We start from the raw sequence: 24,268 nt of genomic DNA on the forward strand, positions 1-24,268 counted from the left end.
GCGTGATAGACGTAAGTGAGAGTGCGTGAGTGCTTGAGCGAGTCTTGCTCGCTGCTTGGCCGCCTCGCGTTCGCCTCCGTTTATCAATTTGAAGTTTGTTGTCTGCCCCAATGTCATGCTCGATTCGCGTCACTCGGGATTGGGGAAGATTGCAAGGACACCCGAACGATTGCCCAACGTAGAGCGAAAAACTAGAGCTAATCTAGTTTCAGGTATTCACCCTGATTCCTCGATTATCTTCAACCAGGTTCCGTGTCCCTCGAGTAGATACAAATCGCGATTCTCTCTCTTCTGCATACTTTCATTATCTTCAACTTATGATCCGTCTCTCTGTTGTCTGTCCCTCTTACCATCTAACAATCGTTGTCATTAAGATCATCACGATCATCGTCGTCATTACTACAACTATTATTATCATTGTGATGAATCGCTGCTGTATTATTTAGCCAGTCGTACAGATAACGTATGGCAGCAGCAGCAGCAGCAACAGCAATGGTAGTGGTGGTGGCTAAGAGGACGAGGAGTAGGATCTTCCTTCTCGCGGTAGTGTAGTCGAAGCAGCTCTCTCTCCCTCCCTCCTCTTCCCTCCCTCACCCTCTGTCTGTCTCTCTCGCGTGCGCAACATTCCTTTCCCCAGCAATGCGAGGGAGGAGGTGCGAATCACCGTTCGCCTTACGGAAATTGTGTCACGCCGGTTGTGGTCCTTTGGTAACGGGTACAGAAGGGGGGGGAGTGTTAAGGTTTGGTCGAAGGGATGTTGCGTGGTCGTTGAAAGAAGAAATTTCCGTGCGGATATACGGGCAGGTCGTTGATACATCCATCCATCCATCCATCGATAACAACCATGTACTGCAAGATTGTTTATAGGTATTATATCTTTGGAAGGATTTGCTCTCGCTTAATCCCAATGTTTTGATATTGGCATATGTATATTGACGCCTGCATTGTTGCAAGAAAGTCTCTTAGAAGTTTCTCGGACGTACAACCGTAAGTGTACGTAGTTATGTACCGTACATATATATATATATATATACACATACGCATACGTACATACATGGTCATATGTATCGCCGCGCATGTAGAGGCGCACAACGAGCTAGATATATACGTATGTAAATATATTGTTGGTACAATGTGTATAACGTAACCGTGAGACGTGAGCCGTGCCGACGGATGGACGGACGCGTGCTGCCGCCCTATGGCCGCAAAGAAAAGCATGCCGCTCTGTTGCCACATACCGCTATGTTGCGCTTGCCGCTGCTGTTCACGCTCCTATTCTGCCTACTTACTACGCGCGAGACCCAACTTCACTCACTCGCTTACTACTACTATTACTATTACTACTACTACTACTACTACCACTACTACTACTACTACTACTACTATTACTACTATTCCTCTACTACTACTACTACTAGTATTGATGGTAGTACCACTGTTAGTATTGATACCTGCACACTATCCAACAAGTCGCGATGTGTGTATTTGCAGGCTGTGTGGCCTGTACCTATAATTCTATACGCACACTAATCCGTACGAGAAACAATCTATCTGGCTATCTTCTGTTCGTCTATGTATAATATCTAGCTATCTACCTATCTACTTATTAACAAATCGTCGGTTGGCTAAATCATTCCTTGGTGGTGGTTAGATTACTCTGAGACTGGTGATACTAGGAGCACCGGTCTCCTCCTCCTCCTATTCGGCCGGCCAGTTCTGTATCTGGCCCGGCTTAGGTGAAAGCCTTGCACTAAGGACACGGGCACAGAGGCACGTTCCACAAAACTACTCGCCGTGATATACAATATTCACCACTGCAAGATACAGAGAGAGAGAGAGAGAGAGAGAGAGAGAGAGCTGGATAGATAGATAGATAGATGGTTAGATGATTAGATAGGTAGATACGGTGTGTATGGATTCGTGCTTGACTGTGTTTCTGCATCGAAAAGAAACCTGGTAAATGCACGTCTGTTATGTACAATGGTTGTATAGACCCACTAATGTCTGTTTACTGCCTTTGCCTTATTGTCAGCCTTAAGCGGTTTGACTGGCCCGTTGTTGATGATGCTTTCGTTGCCTCTCCAAACCTACTAATCGGTAAACCCGCATCTGCCCAACCTCAAGACCCCTGCCGAGTTCTGGCTGCTAGACTCTTTTTCTCTTTCTTGACTTTTGCCGGATTCCTCATACCTTGTGATATCTGGTTAGTTTTTCATTTCATCTAATTTCATTTTCATAAAATATATTGTTTTTGTCTGATACACCGTTATCCGTATTTTTTTTTTTTTTTGTTCTTTCTCTCTTTCTGTACCGCGAATCAGAAATGTACTGCGACAAAAGCCATTGCTCAAAAGATTTATCGTTTTCAGTTTGTTATAATTCGCTACTGTCGTTGTTCATTCTCGTTAATTCTCGTGTCTATCTTCTTCTATCGTTCTTCCGTGAAGGTATCTCACATCTTAGAAACCTGGTGAATCTAGGTGAGAAAAATCTAGCGAAGGGCAATATGCAATCTGCCACACAATAATATCGTTACGGTGAGATTAAAATTTTTTTACTTGCGTATCCATTTTTATTCCGCGTTGTTTACTCCAGGATTTTTATTTATTGTTTTATTTATTTATTATTTTTTTTTTTTCGCTGTTGCCTCTTTCTTTTTTTGGCTGGTCGGATTCCGCGCTGTGTATATAACGTATGTACATACCTATACGCATTCCGGTTCTTGACCTTTGCTGCTGGTAGAGATTATCTTCGTCACCTCGGTCGGTATAATATTCTACGCGGAGATAACAGAACGCGGTGACTGAACGGGGCTACGAAGGGGATCGATGAAACACTCCACCGCGGGTGCTGCTGCTGCTGCTGTTGCTTTTGTTGTTGTTGTCCCCATCCTAGACTATGGTACCGATTTTTCCTCCCCTCCCATCGAATATAAACAAACAAGCAAATGAACGATACCCCGTGCGTTGTGCTGCCTGTCGCCCTCCCTTCACTTTGCCAGCGACGAAGATGAGGTAAAATAAAACTATGTAAACAAAGTAACTTAAAATAGACAACGAAAATTTTGTTTTACGTGACGAGCTTTGTTTTTTCATTCGTCGCGTTTTCAAATCGTTGAAAATCACACGAATTTTTTATCGTACGTACGAGTAATGAGAAGAGAGAAATATAGGTGGGTCGATTAATGATCAGGGGTTTTTTTAGATATTATCTCTCGCAGTAAATGGGTACGAATTGATATTAAAAATTCTGAAAAATTTGGATCGACCGCGTTTGAGTAAGTCGTGTTTTGACTCGTATTACGTGTCTTGCACACGGGCAGGCAAGAAGGAACGCAACATGGTTTGTGAGTTCGTAGGGTGAACCATGCTGCGTTGTTTATTTATCCAGTATAGAGAGAATTCGTTTCTCCCCCTTCTTCTTTGCCTCGGATCTTCTTCATCTTCTTCGCTATACGAAGTGTGTTTACGTCTGTGACGACACCGTAGACGTTCTCGCACGAATGGCATTACATTACAAGTGAGAGCTTGACTAGATATGTTAGCGGTATGCACGTATTTATTTAGAATTATGGTTTGTTTATCCCACCCCTTCATCAACAAGAACTCCCTCCGTCGTCTTTTTCCCTTCGCCCGTAGCGTCCACCACTGCAAAGATTCTTCTCGGAGAATATATTTCTACTGCAACGGAAATTCTCCTGAATAAATGGAGAAGAGGGACGAATTTTTAAATAAGCTTCCTGCAGTCGTAATTAAACTTCATTGAGTTTATAAACGATTATCGAGTAGCAAGTGAGCGGTCAACTTGGAGACACGAAAGCTTAGCTCTTCTTTCTTCTCGGCGGCCAGCAGGATCAAAAAGAATTCAGAGAACAGCGGGAAGAAGTGGATCTGTAACTAGAGAATGAGGATGAAGACGAGGATGAGGCCAGGAGGCGGCGGCGGCGGCGGCGGCGGCGGCGGCGGTCGTCTGAAGTTTGTTCGTTCGGCCCGCTGCTTCGGCCTTGCACGTCGCGTTGCCCGTATTGATCAGCTTGACAGAGACCCGCGTACTGCGCCCGCTTACTACCTACCACCTATCCACCTATCTCTGCCCACCTTCCTGCGAACCTTCGTGCCTATACTGCCTTTTATACCTACAACCACTGCCGACGACGACGACGACGACGACGACCAGCTCAAATTTAACAGGGTTCAGGGTTTTAGCGCTTTGCGAGAGACGAGGCGAGAAAAAAAAAGAGAGGGACGCGCACGCGGATGATATTCGCGTTGTCGTGGGATGATGGGAGGGAGGGGAGGGGTCGCGATCGCAGGAGGAAGAAGATGAAGAAGAGGGAAAGATGTGTGGGCGATACCTGCATTTCTGCGATGCCCCGTTTCTTCGAGATACGCGTCACGAGACGAGAACGTGCAAGTTTGTCAGCAGGGTTGCAAGACACCCTGGAAATGTCATGGGGATTTGAAAGAATGGGGGGGTCATCGTGGAAAATCTGGAATTTTCAGGGGATTTTAATTTGGTTATGGAAAAGATTGATGTTACCAGTTTCCTAATCGTGGGAATTGAAGATGAGTTTTTTTTTTTTTTTTTTGGAGGTAACAAGTTTACTTGCACTCTTCGTCGAGAATATTAATTAACGTACGAAACCGACGTTTTCTTTTTTCTATATTGTATATTTTTCTTTAATTCAAATTGAATTCGAAGCTAATATAATAAGAGTTAACAAGCTGAATGACTTGGGTTTTAGGGAGTTACTAGAAATGGGAAAATGTCAGGGAAAACCTGGAAAATTGAAGGAAATTTTTTGCCACAAAAATTTGTGGCCACCCTTGTTGCGGTGAGGCAACTAAAAGATTAGGATTATTCAGTAGAAGCGAATAATAACTATGAGTAAAAATTTTGCATGGTTATGGAAGTTACCTGACTCCGTGTTGTTCCCCTCTTCCGTGACGGCAAATTTTTTTAACAACAGAAACGTCACTATTTGTCTTTCAAGATTACAAATTCGAATCTTTGCAAATTAGAATATTATCCCAATTGAAAAATGAAATACCAATTTGATGTGAAACATGTATGAAGAGAGATTCTTTTGCTGGAATCATATTTTGAGATTAATCTATATTATTATGTCTAAGAACCGTTTGACGACGACTACTAGTTATATATATATATATATATATATATATATATATATATATAGATATATATAGATATAACAACAGCAGCAGCATCAGTATCAGTATCAGCGATATAGAAACGCGTTTGCGTCCTCGGACGTAACAGGTGCATTCCATTTTATTAGACGATGAACGTGTTGTCAACACTTGGAAGTAGTATGAGACTGAAGTTGGCAACGTTAGTGTAACGAATGTCGTTTTTTGTTTTCTTTTTATTTTTATTTTCTTTTTGGGCGGGGGGGCGATAGATATATAATTTGTTTGCAATTTTATTATTACTTGGAATTGGTCAAGTTTCCAAAATATTAGTAGGTTTTACATTTATTACGATTCATCGCTTTTCAAACATTCATTGTATTGCGAAATGAAGATGTTATTGAATCGTGACTTATATTGAAATAATGTCACTAACTTCGTGCCTCATAAATTAATATATATAGTTATAATAATGTCAACAACTGTAAAAAAAAAAAAATTACGAGGTTGAAGTTAGTAACGAAACGTCAGGGAAAAATTCATTGTTGCGCATGCAATTTTAGAATGGCTCTTAAGGAGTTGTCTTTTTTTTTTTTCTTTTATCTTTGTTAATGTTTACTAAATTTTTGCCCAATCATTTATCGTTACAGTAACGTTACCGACTTCAATCTCATCGCTCATGGTTGTCCAGTAAAAAATCCGAGACAAATTCAAGGACATTTTCAGCTTATTCAAGGACATTAAAAACAGAATATTATTTCCAAGACACGAGAAAAATTTAATTATTTTCATCGTTATATCAATATTCAAATTCAGGATAATTTCTAAAACTATCTAAAGACACTTCCAGGACAACTGTACACCATGTCACTCTTTACACCCTTCTATTCTTCTCCTTCAACCACCACGTGCCGTTCGCGTGGTTCTTCTTTTTGCCGGAGTTCGAATTAGCCCCCCCCCCCTTCTTCCACCAAATCACCTCTAGTAGTGTACAATTTGTTCATAATCAATTCCATACGGTTGATTTTATTTTCCACAATCTTTTCACCAACGAATTAATACCTGTACTGTACTACACTATACTTTGGCATAGTAAAACATGCATCCGCACTGCACCTACCTCTTTTTTTTTTTATTTTATTCCGTATTCCACACTACAAATCTACAATAGCGAGAGATTATTGTGCGGCACTTTTAGGCTTTGCTTCGTGTCCAGTAGTTGTCTTCACCGCTCTGTACTCATCAAATTCTTTTATTTATTTTTTAAACATTTTTTTTCTCCTTATCTTTGTATACCTACCGGCACTGCTATTCTTCTTATTCTCTGTTGTGTATATGAAATTATTCCGTTATACTCTATGTACGTACCTACCTACCTACCTACCAATGCAGACTATAGGTGTATTGTACCCTCAATGAAATTCCCACGCCTCGAGATTGCTCGCTTCTCGTTCACTCGCTGTGAGACGATCTTAAATGTGTGTGTGTGTGTGTGTGCGTGCGGGAGGGGGGATGAAATTTCAGAAATCCAGAGATCGTTTTCCATATATCTTATGCATTTTTTATTTTTTTTTTATTTTCTTTTATTGAAGCGTTTAAAATATTTATGCACGAACCTATACTACAATAACCTTACGCTTATTATACACATAACATGGACAAATTTTGTGCTATTTATACCGTACGCGCATCGATTACGGTTGAATGAACTATTTCACCAAGTGCATAGCTATGGTCGATGGGTACGCACGAACAGATGATAGGTCAATTTACTAACCACAATGGGTTGGTTAGTCATCGATGAGCCAAACTATTACAGAATTAATTTGTGTACACGCGAATATATGTTATACATAGAAATTTGTGAACATTGTTTTGTAACTAGTACTTTTCAGGGTGAATATATTTATTTTCCACCATTGGTGGACCAATTTTGCCCGCCTCTGACACCTTTATTAGTCAAACTGTTCCTGGTTACTATTATATATGCAACAGGTACTTCGATAACTATGATCGATTAATTTATGTTTGTTTGTTTTTTATCTCCATTTCTCCAACAGACTGACCTCTGCGGTATAAAATGGAGGAAACTAGTTTGGGGCGAAGTGATCGGTGGATTCGGAGGTACCCCCCTTGAAGATCCTGTACTATCGAGTTTCTCCCGGTGCCTGGCCAGCGACATACTCTGCGTGTGGCGGCGCGTCGCTGCTACACCGTCATCCGGTACATCCGGTACATCCGGGGCTGCCGGGGCCGGACTATTTGACTTGAGGCTCGCACCTTCCCCAGCGCCTCCGCCCTTGTCTCTAACGGCAGCGAAGGAACTCTGGATCTTTTGGTACGGCGAGGAGCCAGATCTTTCCGGACTTGTTTCACCCGAGCTCATCGCCATCGGTGAGTTAGTTTCACCGTAAAGCTCGGTGTGTGTGTGTGTGTGTGTGTAACTCGTACGTGTGTTCGTTGCGAAACCTGTAACTGCGGACAAGTACCAGTCATGGATTGCTACTCTGCGATTTTTTATGCATGATTATGGGCGATATTAGTTTTTTTTTTTTTTTTTTTTTTTCTTTCTCAATTTTTTAACCCATTTTCATTTATTTTCACAGTATTGTAATGAAGAAAATACAATATGGAGTTGGAACGTTTTTTTTTCTTTTTTTTTTGTTACAAGTGCAGATATGCGATTGATACGGATGAATTACTTTTCATCGATGCGATGTTTCGAACCGAGACAATCTCTTGAAACTTGAAAATCAACCGCGCATGCGCCAATGAATTAAATCTCATTGGTCGGCGAAATCTTCCCGCAGCGATGTCCTTGTCCTGCGATGCAGGCGGGCCAACGTACGCAAAATGTGTAAATTTGAATTTTCAAACAGCGTAAGCATTAAATTGCGACCGTTCTTTGAAGTAATCGACTTTCCGACCCGATAACAAATGCTTTCCAAACCTTTCCGAGTCACTGCCTCAATTATTTGAGATTCTAACCTCGAAAATTCGTATCGACCGTATCGCCGGCAGAAACAGTTTGACAGCTGAAAACTCGGGATGGCCAGCCTGCACGAATAGCCGATAAAACTCGCGCGTGCGCGGTTCATTTTCAATTTTCAAGAGATTGTCCCGGTACACGTATATTTATGAGGCTGAAGTTGGTAACTATACCGATAGTATCGAAAGGTTGAAACTGATTGTAAGATTCGCAATCAGCGATCCGAACAACTTATAATTTATGTAAAACACGCATACGTGTAGAGGGGTAACTTTCTCCGAAATGAATTATTCCTCAAATTTTTACGATTTCTTTCAATCAATTTGTTTCTAACAATAATAATTTACATTACATCGCAACCATTACTCTCGAGTGTTGAAAACCTGTTAGTATATTATCAAAAATAGTAAAAAACCGCAAATAAATGTGTCGAAAAGTTATCTAAATATTAAAAAAAAAAAAAAAAAAAATGGATACAAAATAGGTGGTAAGAATACTTACCACTATGACTCAAAGGTTTAATTGAACCAATCGTCATCTTCACCTCACCTCACCTCGCTATTTTTGAATAACACACCGTACGTGTATACCGAAATATCGCTGAATAGTGATAACGGTGAATATGTATATAGCTGTGGTATAATGTATACTAGTGTCTTTTATCACATCACTAATCTCGAAGTGGGCCCCGGGTTTGTTGCTGTCTCTCTGAATTCTATACATAGTGTTATCTCTTCTGTACTTGACTGTCCTTATCTGATAAAGGATTTTATTAGACACCTATATATCAAGAGTTTCTCACAAGGTTTTCTCTCTTTTTTTCTTTAATTTCTTTTACAATTAGGTACTTCGCGTGGATAAAATTTTTTTTTTTCAGCACTCGCAAGTTTTAATTCATTTCATTCGTGGTCAAATTCGCGAAGAATGAATCATTTACGTAATCAGAAAAAAAAAAAAAATATGCGGGAGGTGGCGTTGTAAAATATTTTTTATTCATTTTTTTCTCTATCGCTGACCCTTGTAATCTATACCAATTGCTCAGAATGCAGCCGTAATTTACAACCGCGTTAATAATCTCGCACCCCAGTGTCTACGTTATTTAGTATATATATATATATATATATATATATATATATATATATATATATATATATATATATATACGTGAATAAAAATAAGCAAAGATAAAGCATTGAAAACATAATTTGCATAATTTACAATTATCCATCACTGTTGATGCTGATCAATTGACAAATTTCGCGCGCACGGACACAAAAGCTTATCTTTATTTCACTTGGATAAGATGTGTTTAGCTTCTATACATATACGTTATGCTGAAAAGTTTTAACTGACGATTGAACGACAAGGCGACACCGAGTCTATCTAGATACTGATTGTGAAACACAACTATGTACCGAAAAGATATATTTTACAAGAGGGAATTATTAGTGTGTAAATAAAATTAGCGGCGAACAGGAGAAGAGAGAGAGAGAGAGAGAGAGAGTATAAGTTGAGGAGGAGATGAGGACGCAACGTAGACGCAAAAACTTAAGAAGGAGACAAGTGAAGAATACATTCTTGAGGAGAGCGATTGTCGATTGAAAGGTCAACGAACCCCTTTTACGGACGCAACCTTACTGCACACTCTTGGCGTATATCACACACACATGCAAACACATACGGATATATATATATATATATATACATACATACATATGCTTTACTTCTTCTTCTCGGTGCAGAGAGGATCGTCCTCTTCCCTCTTCTCGTCTCTTTTATATTAATCGTCCGGGCGGTGAGCTAGCTAGACATTCATTCACCTTCAGACTAAGCGTGTAATCTTGCATGGATTTCCGTGAAACTCTATTTTTTTTTGGCTATCTCCTGCAATCACCTCGAAATCATATGAAAATCAAAGTTTATCAATCCGACAATAGGTACCTGCATTTTTTTATTCGTGAAATTTTTTTTGTCGTGTCCCGTAAAAAAAAGAAGGAAAAAAAATAGCAGCAAGTGTTCTCAGGTGGTACAACTTTACTTGTATTTTCATTACAAAGCGATTTCGACCGGTTTCATTCAGTTCCATTTGAGATTCAAGTATTCCGAGATTATTTCGACGTTATCGCGTTTAGCACGCCTCGACTACAATACCTTCTACGTTCGTGACTCAGCAGCATATAGAATAAGATATGTTTATGGCACAAGTTGTACACTTGGGGACAATGAATGTGAGACGGCTATTTTTTTTACACTAGACAGTTACGTTGGCAACACAGACAAACCTATAGCGCCACAGTCGGCCGAACGCGAAACAAACTCAATCTCAATAAACGTAACATAACCCATGACCGTCAAATCTAACCTTAGAATACCGCGAAGATAATGACTTGTTGGATTGACACGTCAATTCCAACGTTAGATTCGACGGTCCATGGGTTATGTTACGTTTATTGAGATTGAGTTTGTTTCGCCCTCGGCCGACTGTGGCGCTGCAGGTTTCTCTGTGTTGCCAACGTAACTTTCTAGTGTAAAAAATTGACCGTCTCAGATTTATTGCCCCAAGTGTACACACACACACACACACACACACACACACACACACACATAGCCACGTTAAAAAATGTATGCGCATACATACATTTATGTATTATCGTTCGGTACTCGTTGCTGTTTAGTTACAGCAGTCTCGGGTTTGCTTATTTATGCCTCGTCTGCCATCCGCGTCACATCCGAGATTCCGGTCAGTATGGTAGGATGATACATATTTCAATGATCATCGTGTAATAAATTGCTGAAATCGTGTGAAGAAGAGTCGCTTCCTTATATAAGTCCGTTGGCAGGAACGTTAATAATCCGGGAACGTCGTCTAAATTGTAACTTCGTCGGTGCCTATCCGTTCTTTTCAATGTGCTGTTTATTGTCTGTGTGTGTACTCCGTTCGAATTGAACAGACGCAACAAGCCTATTCTTACAGATTGCTTCCGAGATGCGAGAGAACACTTTACATTTGCCTATATCTATACATGCATAGGCGAACCTAGTATACATTATGTTGCGTAACAAGTCGAGTACGCATAAGAGCATGTATTTTTTTTTTCTCTTAATTTTATTTTATTCAAAACACTCGCAGGGTTGAAAGAACGCATGCGGGCGTAATTGAATATTCTACATTTGTTTAATTCAATCTTGAGTGTTTTTTTTCTTTCTTATATTTATATATATGTAGGGCATATTCCACGCCAACTCGGTAAACGGTTTACCAATAACATTTTTTTTTTAATTTCGCCAAGGATTTCTCCTAAAATATGAATTCTCCTAAAATTGGTTTCAGAAACGAAACATTTTCACACAAGACTCAGGGTAGATATGGTTTTTTTTCTATACCTATATTTTCGTTTTATGTTTTCTTTAATCGTTTCTTTTGTTTTCATACACGTTGAAAATTTGTCATAAAATTTTCGCAATCGAATCTGGATTAAATAAACATATACGTGTGTGTGTGTGGGTGTGTATATGTTTACTTAAACCAGACCGTGTTGAACTAGATTAAATAACTGTTAACATACCTACAGACCTCACCTGTCAGGTGAGGAGATCTGCAACTCGCGACCGGATTTGTGTAATGTATTGTAAGCTGAAGGGGGGGATTACACACCGCAGATTGTGAGAGACAAGATTTAATTTCATTCGTACGATTGTTTTTTTTTTTTTCTTCATCATTCTAACGCTAAAGAAATAATTCCATATGAATAACACCAAAGTTTTCGCGATTGATTAACGCTTATCCTGTATATGTATAATGTATATAAATAAAGATTGACAATATTTTTGTCTCTCCCCACGCCCTTTTGTTTCAAACGTTTCCATTATTTATATTGGAAAAAGAAAACCCCGTTTTCATCACACTCATTTTTACTATGGTCGGTGATTCATCATTGATGTAATACGTTGTAATTGGAAATATCTTTGCGAAATTTCCGTACAGGAAATCACTGATGAAACTATACGTATAACGGTTCGAAGAATTTATACTCGCTTACTTATTTTACGGGTAATTTTCAATACGTACATTTTGCGTTACGGTGTACGTTCTGTATTATGACTTGAGAGGCACGGTTTTTCATTATACTCTATACACTATTACATTTTTACATGTGATTATTGAAACGTTATTTAATTAATTGTCATACAATCAGTATCTTTTGGAAAGAATATCGGTATTTATCTTTGTATGACGTATTATCAGTGGGTTAAAAGAATTTCTACGTACGTACGTACGTAACGTCAGGCAAAAGTCAGGGAATAACGAATCTAAGACTGGGATTTTGAGTCTGTCCAAAAAATAGACTCCTTTCCTAATACCAAATACTGCCGATTTTTATTTTCGAGGGGCGAGGAGGGGAATTGCACTTGAAATTTTGTAAATTCGGTTAAGCGTTAATTTTAGAAAATAGTATTGTTCAATTTGTAATTGTTTGGTTTGAAACAAATTCAAATTTCATATATTCAGTATATTCATGGTAGCACAACTTTTGGAGCTTTTTGGTCATAAAAGTTGTCCAACATTACCTAAGTTTCCTGATAAAACGTCGGAGGGAATTCTGAATTTTTATTTTATTTTTTTTTTTTTTGACGAGAAAAAGTCGGGGAATTTCATTCGAAGAAAATTGTCGCTATCCTGCTTGGTCAAATCAAAGATTGCTGCAACGCGGACCGCGTCGTTATTAGTTATGAGGATGAAGTTAGTAACGATACATTTTTAGAAAAAATCGTTAATTCGGATCGTTGTTGAGTTTGCGATATTTATTATAATCACTGTAAACAAAATATACACTAATTCTGGCATCCAAATCCTTGAAAGCAATCCTAAAATTGCTCAATAATAATTCTTTCTTTCGATGGTATCGTTAACTTCAGCCTCATGTCTATTACAGCTGGATAGATAAATAGATAGATCGATAGATAATCGTAGCTTTTGCCACGTGGTCAACACGCGCATGATGCAAATCATGTTACTAATCGACACATTGCAGCCTGCTGTACAAATGTACAATAAAGTTATAAGAAACGATCTCTTAACCTCTTCCTTCGATAGCCTCGATTTCGTGTCCTCGTGTCGCGTTTCTATTACTCTTGTTGCGAGAAACCTTGAGAAAAAAATCTCACAGAAAAACGTCTATTACGATTGGTAAGTACGGCAGGAAAATACAACGATTCACGAGTGTTCAGTTTTCCTGTAAATCCGTTGAGAGATCATGGAGATATTTTTGAATTTTGATTGCCCTTAAAAAAATAAATCCTGGGTGATATATCCTTTAAGAACTGTTTCCTTTTTGTTTTATTTCTTCTGAATGTTTTTGAATAACGTGAAAATGTCCTTTAAATGTTCTTTAGTTTTGTCAAGACGTCTCTGAGATTTTTTTCTCCTTCTTATTCTTCTTCTTATAAGATTGCAATCCTCGCTTATCGATAATTTTTCTACCATTTATATTTACGGAGTATTTACTTTACGGTTCACGTTTCTATTACCTTTTATTTTTTAAACATTTTTTTTTTTTTATTCATTGACCTTCCCCACCAAAAATACGCGACTTTAGGTATGTACGTAGAGCAGGTTTCACTCTCCAACGACGTTGCTTTACGGTACCTTAATCCCACTGCAGTCGATCGGTTCCGTCTAGTTAATAGATATATATCGCTTGGCAAACAAGCTCGAGAGACACTATATTTCTCGTCTATAGACAGATAGATATTTGTACATATATAGGTACAATGTGATTATACAGATTGCGCGGGTTGTGCGGGCGAGGATTGTGTTTTAAACTTGAATCGCATTCACCGCGTCAGCGGTTATACAGAATTGCTCAACGCCTCACATGCGTAAATACAATATACATACATACGTACCTATATGTATATACATTACACCACACACATGGCCTGATGGCCGTATTCCTACACCATGCGCGTACTTATGTACATCTAGACACGTGTGTGTGTATGTTTGTTTGTTTGTGTGTATGTATTTATACGCACGAATGTATGCGTGTGTTACATACTGGCAGTAAATGCAACGATTTGTGTGTGTATATGCGTGTACAACGCTGCTCCTCCTTCCTCGTATCGATGTACGTATGTGGGGCATTCCACGTCAAATTTGTAAGCCATGTACCTTGTCACCTTCGATTCTGATATTTTGTTTATTGCGACGTGTGCAGACCAACCCAAAAGAGGGTGTAAGAGTTTATTGAAATCTTTTTTGGCTCGGTATAGACATTGCAGTAAAAAATTATTAAAATCGAAAAGGATTAGGTACATGGGCTGCTAATTTAACGTGGAATTCCCTAAATATATACGTCGATGATCGATAACGGTTACGTATTTTTGTTTTATATTAATATTTATTGTTTTCGTCCATCCGATTCTTTTTTACGCGAAAGTTTCGATTCCTAACCGACATTTGAGTTTGAGGTATTTCGAAGATCCGGTATATCGATCTCTCTTGCAGCTTTGATCGGTGTGTCCTCGGATTTGGAATTGCTCGTCAAGGAAAGTTACGGTACTATTATATCGCGGTGACAATGCCAAAAGGGCTTCCTTTTTATTTTATTATCCTTTCATTATTGCCAATCGTTCCGTAGACTTATTTATATAAAATGAATAAAATATACGCCCTTTTGGCATTAGCGTCGCGATATATGTAAGTACATACACGTGCGATGATGATTCGCGTACAATTGGCAAATATTGCAACTAACAACGCTATAGGTTCATGAAAATTCTTACTGGTTTCGAAACGGTGATTTCAAATGTAATTTTGTAAAACCTGAAAGGATAGAAAGCAAACGGTTGATCTCTCGAATGGTGGGGGAAAACGTAGAGAATCCTGACCGACACGCCGTGCGTGCCACCGAATGCCGGCCGGGCTGGTCGACGGACTCTGTACCGCATAGTCTAAGGTATCCATCCATCCGAACAACCGTGTCGGGGGCCCTCTTCTTCTTCGTCTTCTTCGTCTTCTTCGTCTTCTTCATCTTCCTTGCCCCCCCTACCGACTTGGTTATGCCGTTTCTCCATCTCTTTCCCTCTCACGTAGCCCACTATCGTTTATCGATCCAAAACACATGTCTCCCGCGGTACTCCGCTCTTCTCTTCTCCGTTTCCATTCCACTCGGCTTCACCCGAAAACCACCACCCGCGGTTCGCTCGCCAGTGCCGCTCAACCCAGACGATCACGATCAGTCTCCGATATAGGCGCGCCACCCTGACCCTACTACCCCAAAAACGCTGGTAAGCGTTCCCCGATCCATAACAGGCCGCGAAGTGCATTGATTTCTAAAACCCTCTAAACCCCTTGGACCTCGCTTCACGGCTCTGTTGGGGGATGATAATGGGGCCGAAGGGGAGAGCAGAGTCGTAGCACGGGGCTACACCGAACGGAGGGGAATCCCCCCTCCAGCCCGTCCCATCCCTTCCCCACATCTGGTTAATTTGACGTTTCATGGGCCAACGCTTCTTCTCTAGTCGGCGTCGTCGTCGTTGTTATGACGTCACGCTTGCGTCACGCGTTCTTATTTAACTGTACCTCAAACACAGGCAATCATTGCTCCTGTTCCTCTCTATCTCTCTTTCTTTCTTTCTTTTTCTAACTCTATCTATCTATCTATCTATCTGTCATTCGGACTTTTACTTGTGATATTGTTAGCATGTTATTTTTTTTTTTTCTAATTTAAATGTGGTTTCTTCATTTTATTGCCTTTTAAACAACTTTTCTTTTTAACCGTATCACAGCGGCGAAAGATTTTCAGACGTTCGTGCTTACGGTCTTCGAACCTGCCTGTCTGCCCGCCTGACCGTTATCCGTCGTATGCGCCAAATTTATGCGCACTGTACGCTTATCGCGACTTTGCCCGGTAAATTTGAAATTTTTTTAAAGAAAGTATTAATTTTTGGTGAAATAATATTGTGATGAAATATAAATTAGTATTGATCGAATTGAACTGTTTGCATTGTTCCAGTTAATAACGATTTAGATTAAGAGAAAGATACATAGAGCCTAAACATGAACAGAAAAAAAAAAAACGTAAACATCGCTATGCCAAGGGAAAGCGACTACCACCTAACATCCATGAGATTACAGAACTTTTCCAATTTTCACTCGGTCAAAACCTCTCTCTTTCTTCTTTTATTCACCGTGGTTCCCTTTCTCTGGCGTTACTTTGTCTCACTTTCTCTGTTTGTAACGAATGTCTGTTGTCCTTAGGAGGCTCTGGCCCCAGGGCGTAACTAAAGAGGTGTCCCCCCCTCCCGCGCGGCCTCTATCCTGCTGTACCTATGTTTCTACCTGCTATTAACGCGATTATGATGATGATGATGATGATGATGATGATTATACCATAATGTATACCTGCCTAATTCTATTCAAGACTTTACACGTAAATTTCGAGTTCGTTTCAATTCAACAATATGTACGAAATTTTTCGAAGCAGCTGCTTAATTTACTTCCAACGGATTTTCGTTTCGGGTCTCGGTGGTATTCTAACGAAGTATCCACGCATAAAATACTAACGATTCCTCTTTGTACGCAAAGTTTACAATGTGGTATGCAATTAATCAAGAAATATATCAGAATATTACTTCTGACAAATGTAGCATTGAAAAATTTCACCTTGTTTCGTCGTTGCAGAAAGATCATGTCTTTCTCGGTTGGCATTAATGTTTAATCTTTGCACCAATGACAGAGTAATTGTAATAAACGTGCTATTAAGGGTTTGTGGGGAGGTCGGGAATATATTAACATGCTTTGATAATTAGTATAAGTTTTATTGATTATTCATTACTCTTACATCTTATCGTTAGTAGAGCTTCCTGCGATACTTATTGTCAGTGATACATCGGTTTCGCAATATTAATTCAACGAATAAAGATATGGATGAATGTATGGTAATACTATCGATCAGGGAATGTTGGAAGTCAATGAATCGTAGATAACATTCAGTGACCGGGATATTACCTTTTGAAACATTTTATGTGACTTATTTCAAAAACAACCATGATGAAAATATTCTATGTGCTTTACAGAAGGTGAACAAGGCTCTTGGGAAAGTGGATTGTCTTACGAGTGCCGGTCGTTACTATTCAAGGCCCTGCACAATTTGATCGAACGTTGCTTACTTTCTCGTGATTTTGTTCGTCTTGGCAAGTGGTTTGTCCAGCCTTACGATGGTTTTGAAAAACATCGCTGCAACAGGTATTAGATATTTGCCAAAAGTATATAAGATCATAAATTTGGTAATTTGACGTATTACTTCATTATCAATGTGCTGATCTAACGTTTTTCATAACTTTACAGCAGTCACTTGTCGTTCTCCTTCGCATTTTTTGTCCATGGAGAAAGCACGGTATGTGCAAGTGTGGACGTCAGGCAACATCCAGCGGTACGATACCTTACCAGGACTTGTCTTCAACGTACTCAAACTGCTCAATCTGCCGTCAAGGGTGAGAATAACTTGTGATATAAAACTTTTGACGCAAACTAAATCAAAGATTGAAGGAGTTGAAACAGAACTTTGGTTCCGATTTATAAGACTATGTTGTTCGCTGCAGTGATCCTAGCGCCATACGGACTTGCTGGGACCTTGACTGGTCAAGTTGGCAGAGTCGATAGTCAACTTCTAGAGGAATGGAGACATTTTTATCCCATAAATGGTGCATCCACGGAATCAGGACTACCGCCATTGGTCGAAGTTTTGGTTGGAGGAGTTCGTATGCGCTATCCTTCTTGCTACGTTCTCGTTACCGACATGGACGATGTACCGACTGATGCTCCTCTCTCGCCACCGAGTAGCCCAGCCAATTACGAGCACCCTCTTTCGACACAGAGGGACTTGAAAGCAGCCAGTGAACTTCCGGAGAGGGTGTGGGCGGAGTGTACGCTAAACTCCCCCATGCCTACACCTAAAAGTATCGATTCTTCACCGGAACCTGGCACATGGACCTTTGCCGATGCCACGAAAAAGTCTTCCTGTAGCTGCTCCAAGTAAGAACGTTGAAAACACTCATTAAACACTTCTTTAGAACATTGAAATATTTGAGTTATAAATCTGCAAAACTTGATAAGAGCTGCGCAGATTTATGCCGTTCTGTTTTTTTGTCGGCGGAAGGACAGAAGTCTTCAAAATTACGCAGGAAGGTCTTCTCCGCTAATATCATACATGAAATTTTTAATGAAATCTTGGTCGCGCTGAAATTATAAACCATTATTTGTAAATGGTAATATTTAAAAATTACTGTGCGCCGACACAGAAATATGCAACGAATGACATTGTTAGCATTACACTTTACAAAATGAAAAAAATTCAACTTAGGATCTGACTGATGTGAAATTTCCCTTGAAGCGATACTAAGCACTTTAAGTTTTGCTCAATTTTCACAACATGAACACAGATCCTAGATTGAAAGTAGTCTTGTATAATTTCCTAGAGGCATGAATGAGTATACTGTAGCGTTTTATCATATTCCAGCATCTGTATCAATTGCTGTAAGCTAAGCTTTCTTCGGATGGTATTTTTATTAATCACTTAGCTTACTGCAAGTGATAAATAGACACCATCTAATACGATTATTAGATGCAATGTAATTCAGTATATCTGTAGGCTGCTGTAGTCATATACCCCAATTGACTTACCCATGATAACAGTATTAGAATTTTTGATGGTCTACGTTCTGCATGAGACATAAAATTAGGGTATATTTTGGTACTGTAAGAAGTTGACATAGGTAACAGGAATAAACAGATGATTATTACTGTATCGATAGTAGATCTTTTATGGCTGTCACAATGTGTGCATGTAAGTCCAGGTAACGATGGTGGCTCAAACGTGTCACACTTGGTATTTGTATTTTTGGTAGTTATATATTACCCCCTCTTTCTCTTAATCTTTGAATCTCATGAACCATCGAAAGGTAAGAATTCTGAAGTTGTGTCGTCAATTTGCCTAATACTTTACCAATATTGAAGAACAAAAAGGACTGTCTTACATCACGAGGTACAAATATATATATTTGCAATCGAGTCAGCATTAGCGAAATATTTCTCAAAAATTTTTTTACTGTGTACTCATTCTTCGAGGTATAAATTGTCGCAATCGTCGGGAGGTCTCAAAGCGTGTCTACATAACAAATCGGGTTAAAGCCAAGCCGCTTTGAGCACCTCTACGATAGATGCAAGAAGAAGATTGAATGAATATTGGCAAGGGTAATATCGGTCGCTAAAAACCAAAGTGGTTACAGGTGTGCGACCCCCGGGGGTTGGAAGAGTCTGGCATCCTCCACCCAGTTTCATAGGGAGAAATTAGATAAAGGTGGACGGAGGGTAGTGCCGTTCCACAGACGCTCCGCGACTCAGTGGGATGCTCCTCCCCCTCCCCCTGCCAATGCCCCCAGGTGGGTAACGTCTACCCCCGACAATAAGATGTATCATCTTTCACCTCACGTCCATATTTATCGCAAAAATAATCATCTACTGCCCAAATACTTACAATCTGCATCTAATTGAACTTTTACTATTATACTACGCTGGTTAGATATTAATACGTACTTTCAATACAATAACCATGCACCGAGGTGATGAGACACTCCATTCCTATGCATTGCTAATATCATAGCATGTAATCAGTTGAAACGAATACATTACACTAATTTTGATGATAAATTTACATGAGATTCTCTCTTCTTATTCTTTCTTTTTCAAAGAGGTTCGGTCTTAACGTGTCAATGATAATACTTTGTCTTAAACATGTTGAAATACAAGCAATTAACAGTAAAAAAAGTAACAAGCAAGTCATTTTATCTTCTCTGGTAATTCAAAGTGATATTTTTTCTTCGAGCATCATATTTTAACAGGTATAATTCGGATATTCTTGACATATATTGTAGAAATTTTATGTAGACGCTTGTTTACCATTTTTCAAACAGATTCTTGTTCATCCTTTAGCTTTTGTTGTGAAAAATTTTGCATTATTTGGAAATATAGAAGTAAACTTCTGTGTGCGTATGTTTGTACTTGTATTCTAGTACTTGTAAAGTTTATGGAATATGTTAACATTTTTCATTACTAACGCAGAGTAAACATTGTTACACCAATGCCTATTTACGCTTGAATTCATCATTCGTTTATTCACATTGACACTAATGCTGCTCACTTTTCTCATGTAATTTTCTCCTTCCTCAGGCTAATGCGTTTTAAATTATATCACGCATGTTCAATGTCGGTATGTTTACAATCACATCGATAGGTTCGCACGCTTGCATCAGATCAAAACTTGGCATCATGGTACTTTATATAAATGAAATAATAAAACGCATCTTTCCTGCCGCCGTTTTCCCTATATTCCAAAGTAATTGTATGAATTCAAATCCATACAGATTGTTACTGAATCGTACCGAGGCTCCAAGTACACCACCTGGAGGACCCCCTTCCTACCCAAGGGGACCTCCGACAGGAGGAGATTGTCTGCCTGTTCCATCGGTTGGCTCTCCTGGCTCTCCGGCACCCTCTCCGCTTCCAACGCCCCATTCTGAGCCAGCTTCTGTTCCACCAGCAGATCCGACGATGCCCACTCTCAGTCCGCAGCCACCCCCCAGCCAGCCAAACGCTGCTCCGCCTATGACTCCGCCACAGGGTCCAAAGTCGGCCTCGTCCACTTGCAACCAGGTTTTCAGCCCCGTCCCTGGTCCAACATTGAAAAGACCAATCCTGGCATCCAGAGAATACGAAGGTGCTCTGCTAGAAGATGAACAACCTCTTTCTTGGCTTTACGACTATTCGACGCAAGAGGCATGGCTCAATCATCCTGTAAAGAGATTTAAAGGTTCAGCATCTGGAGTTGCGAATTTGAGAGGGGTCAACTTATATCCGCCCTTGAATCAGCAACAACAACAGTCGCAAGCTCCTAAACTCGAGATTAAACAGGAACCAAACGCAGCTCCGGTTAGATATACTGCTGTTACTTGTTAATAATTTTTTTACGATAACGCCTTCGCTTGACATTTATGTATGATCGATAACTATTTTTTTAAAGGGTGAATGCGTTGGAGGAAGAACAGACCCTTATGAGTTTGACGCAGCAGGAGAAGAGAACGGAACTGGAGTCGACGGGCTCAGAAGACCTAGAGAAGATCCTCCAAAACCTGGGTCTTTATTTACCAGCGAGGGTCTCCAAGCATCGTATAAAGATCTTGATCAGATTTTCGACAATTCTGATCCCGATACTTCTAGCGATGAGACTGTATGTATTTAGAAGCTATTGCTCTTTTTATTGTCTTGAGTATTATGCAAAGTGAAATTTCCTTTAGTTTTTCTGTTCGATATTGTGCAATGTATTGTGCGTTTTCTCAATCCATTGTTTTGCCCGATTTTTCATTTCCACGAGATATTTTCGTTTATGAAAATTTTCGGTTTTTTAGTTACACAAACGTAAAATGCATCCTCGTTTAGATAAGTTTCGTTCAATGAAGCGAAAACCCTATATTAGCAACTACAATTGATCGCAATATCTTGGGTAATATGTGCGAATTGCAAAATTTTACTTTCGTACAAATACGGAACGACGTGATAATGACTTAAGATATTTAAATTGCATGAAATTGAATCGCGGTAATTGATTCATTATGATTTTTGTTAGAATAGAGGAACGATGAATAAGAAATATTTTTAAATTACTTCATAACTTTCACATTGTCAGCAAACGCGTCTAAAGCGGAAGGTAACTTTTGCAAAATATTCCAGAATTACTGCAATGGAGTGAGATTTGTTAATCTGATTGTAATTTTCTTATCAAAGAACTTGAACCAGCTTCAAGTACAAACGCCACCGGGATCAAACAAGTCTGGAGGTCTCCATGAAGAGACCAGGCTTGATGGAGTCAACAAACACAACAGCCGAGGCGTTGGTGTACTTCGACCCGAAGAGTTGTCGAAGATGTTTCCAACTCCACCTTCCCTGGAGCACAACCCTGTCGCTTCACCGTGTCAGCTCAGCGACCCTCCAATGGATCAAACGGAGTTATCGACGAACCAACGGTCGCTCAGGCATCAGCCGGACATTTATCCAAACATGGGATCACCCGCCGAAGAGTCAATTGACGATTGGTCATACGTTTTTAAACCTGCTCCAATTTGCAAACTTGTGGGCTCTTCGAAATACGCTCCGCTGACTAATTTACCAAGTCAGTCGCTTCCGCCGGTTTCTCTTCCATCGCACTGCGTCTACAGACCGTCGTGGCAATGCAATCCAGTGACAAATAGTAACCCCGATAAAATTCTTCCACCTACTAGACCTGGGTCGGTCCAACAACAACCTTGTCCACCAAGTCCCGCGCCTCTCGGAACTCCGTATAGGGCGGCCACTTTATCCGGAAGGCCTCCGCCCCCTCCATATGATCAGCCAAGTCCGGCAACGTCGACTACATCTTCTTATTTGAACAAGAATTTGAACAGCATCGAGGCTGATACTCCCGGGCCTATCAGGGCTCCAGAATCAAATTCATTGGTAGTTAATATTTTGCTCGGAGATACAGCACTGAATATATTTCGAGATCACAATTTCGACAGCTGCAGCCTCTGTGTTTGCAATGCCGGGCCCAAGGTCGTCGGTAATATAAAGGGGGCCGATGCTGGAATCTACTTGGCTGGATCTTGGGGAACGGGAGGAGCTCAATTCCAAGACGACGATCAAATACGATGCAATTGCGGATTTAGCGCGGTTGTCAATCGTCGTCTTGCTCATCGGGCGGGCTTATTTTACGAGGACGAGATGGAGATCACCGGCATAGCCGAGGATCCATCTGAGAAAAAGAAGGGCTCCTTGGTAGGGGTTGCCTGTGGGGGTGGGAAGGCACCGCCGGAAGGCTTGGATTTGATACCTCCGAACGTACTTGAACTACTCAGAGAACAGTGCTTGATAGTTCAAAGTTCGGCTAGTAGCTTGAATAGAGCAGCCAAGATATACGCGGGTATAAAAAATTACTCGTCGCTCATTCCCACAGTGAATACTTTGGAGTTCAACGACGGCAACGAAGTGTCACTGGCTGCTTTAGACCAAGGAAAAATTGACAGTACACCAAACGAGAAAACCAATCGTGTTAACGGTGTGCATAGATGGGTATTTCTACGAGCTCGAGGGCCTCAGTGCAGCGGGGACATCGTTCGTGTTATGAGGTCTCTTCAGCCGTTGTTGCAGGAGGCTGTACAACGAAAATGTACCACCAGAATGTGGGAGGCCCCTTACACTGTTGCTGGTCCTCTGACTTGGCGACAATTCCATCGTTTGGCTGGCCGAGGTACTGACGACAGGTGCGAACCTCAACCAATCCCTGCCCTCGTCGTCGGCTATGACAGAGACTGGCTCTCTTTATCCCCATATGCTCTTAGCTACTGGGAAAAACTATTACTGGAACCCTATGCGGGTCCCAGAGATGTCGCCTATGTCGTTGTCGCACCTGACAGTGAACCGGTCATTACAAAAGTCAGATCGTTCTTCAAGGAACTATCTACTACTTATGAGGTAATCATGGTCGAAGTGCTGAACTGTAAATTCTTCTGCAAAGATTTTTTTCTCTATACATTTGTAGACAATTGCACAAAGAAGTACGGCTTAACCACAACTGAAACCTGCTACTACTAATGTCATTTTTGTAACTACTATTCTAGATATGCAGATTGGGTAGACATACTCCGATATCGAAAGTGGTGCGTGACGGTATCCTTCGCGTTGGTAAAGTAACCGCTCAAAAATTGACCAAACAGCCGATTGATGAATGGTTTAAATTGCTGGGCGAGAATCAAATCGGAGAATTGCTAAGGCTCTATGCACACGTCTGCAACTATAGACTAGCTCCATACCTGACCCAGGTTATTCAAGACAGGAGTTTATTAGAGCCTGGGGATTCGCCGAGCAAACAGCAACAGCCACCGCCTGCTCCAACTCCTGAAACAACGCCGGCAACTCCTGACAGCTCAACGCCAAAGCCAGAACCTACAGGTATTTACCGCAGGAAGTTTTCAATTTTAAACAGATATTGTTATCCATTGGTGTTGGTGTCCGTGTCCACAGACCTTTGCTTGTTTT

General features: G+C 40.3%; 1 protein-coding gene across 2 annotated transcripts in view; it reads left to right on the forward strand.

The window, feature by feature from the left end:
* skd (mediator complex subunit skuld) overlaps positions 1 to 24,268 on the forward strand; it is a 30,666-nt gene that overhangs the window by 682 nt on the left and 5,716 nt on the right. Inside the window, exons 2-10 of one of the 2 annotated variants that reach the window (XM_046629281.2) lie at positions 7,211 to 7,544; positions 17,221 to 17,389; positions 17,492 to 17,637; positions 17,746 to 18,178; positions 19,432 to 19,584; positions 20,566 to 21,130; positions 21,222 to 21,428; positions 21,983 to 23,704; positions 23,851 to 24,181. In XM_046629281.2, the coding sequence (XP_046485237.1) occupies positions 7,211 to 7,544; positions 17,221 to 17,389; positions 17,492 to 17,637; positions 17,746 to 18,178; positions 19,432 to 19,584; positions 20,566 to 21,130; positions 21,222 to 21,428; positions 21,983 to 23,704; positions 23,851 to 24,181 (4,060 nt within the window). The remainder of the gene's footprint in view (positions 1 to 7,210; positions 7,545 to 17,220; positions 17,390 to 17,491; positions 17,638 to 17,745; positions 18,179 to 19,431; positions 19,585 to 20,565; positions 21,131 to 21,221; positions 21,429 to 21,982; positions 23,705 to 23,850; positions 24,182 to 24,268) is intronic. The other variant, XM_046629282.2, reaches the window with a different exon arrangement.

The sequence above is a fragment of the Neodiprion pinetum genome, chromosome 5 (assembly GCF_021155775.2).
Source record: "Neodiprion pinetum isolate iyNeoPine1 chromosome 5, iyNeoPine1.2, whole genome shotgun sequence".
NCBI classification, from domain to species: domain Eukaryota; kingdom Metazoa; phylum Arthropoda; class Insecta; order Hymenoptera; family Diprionidae; genus Neodiprion; species Neodiprion pinetum.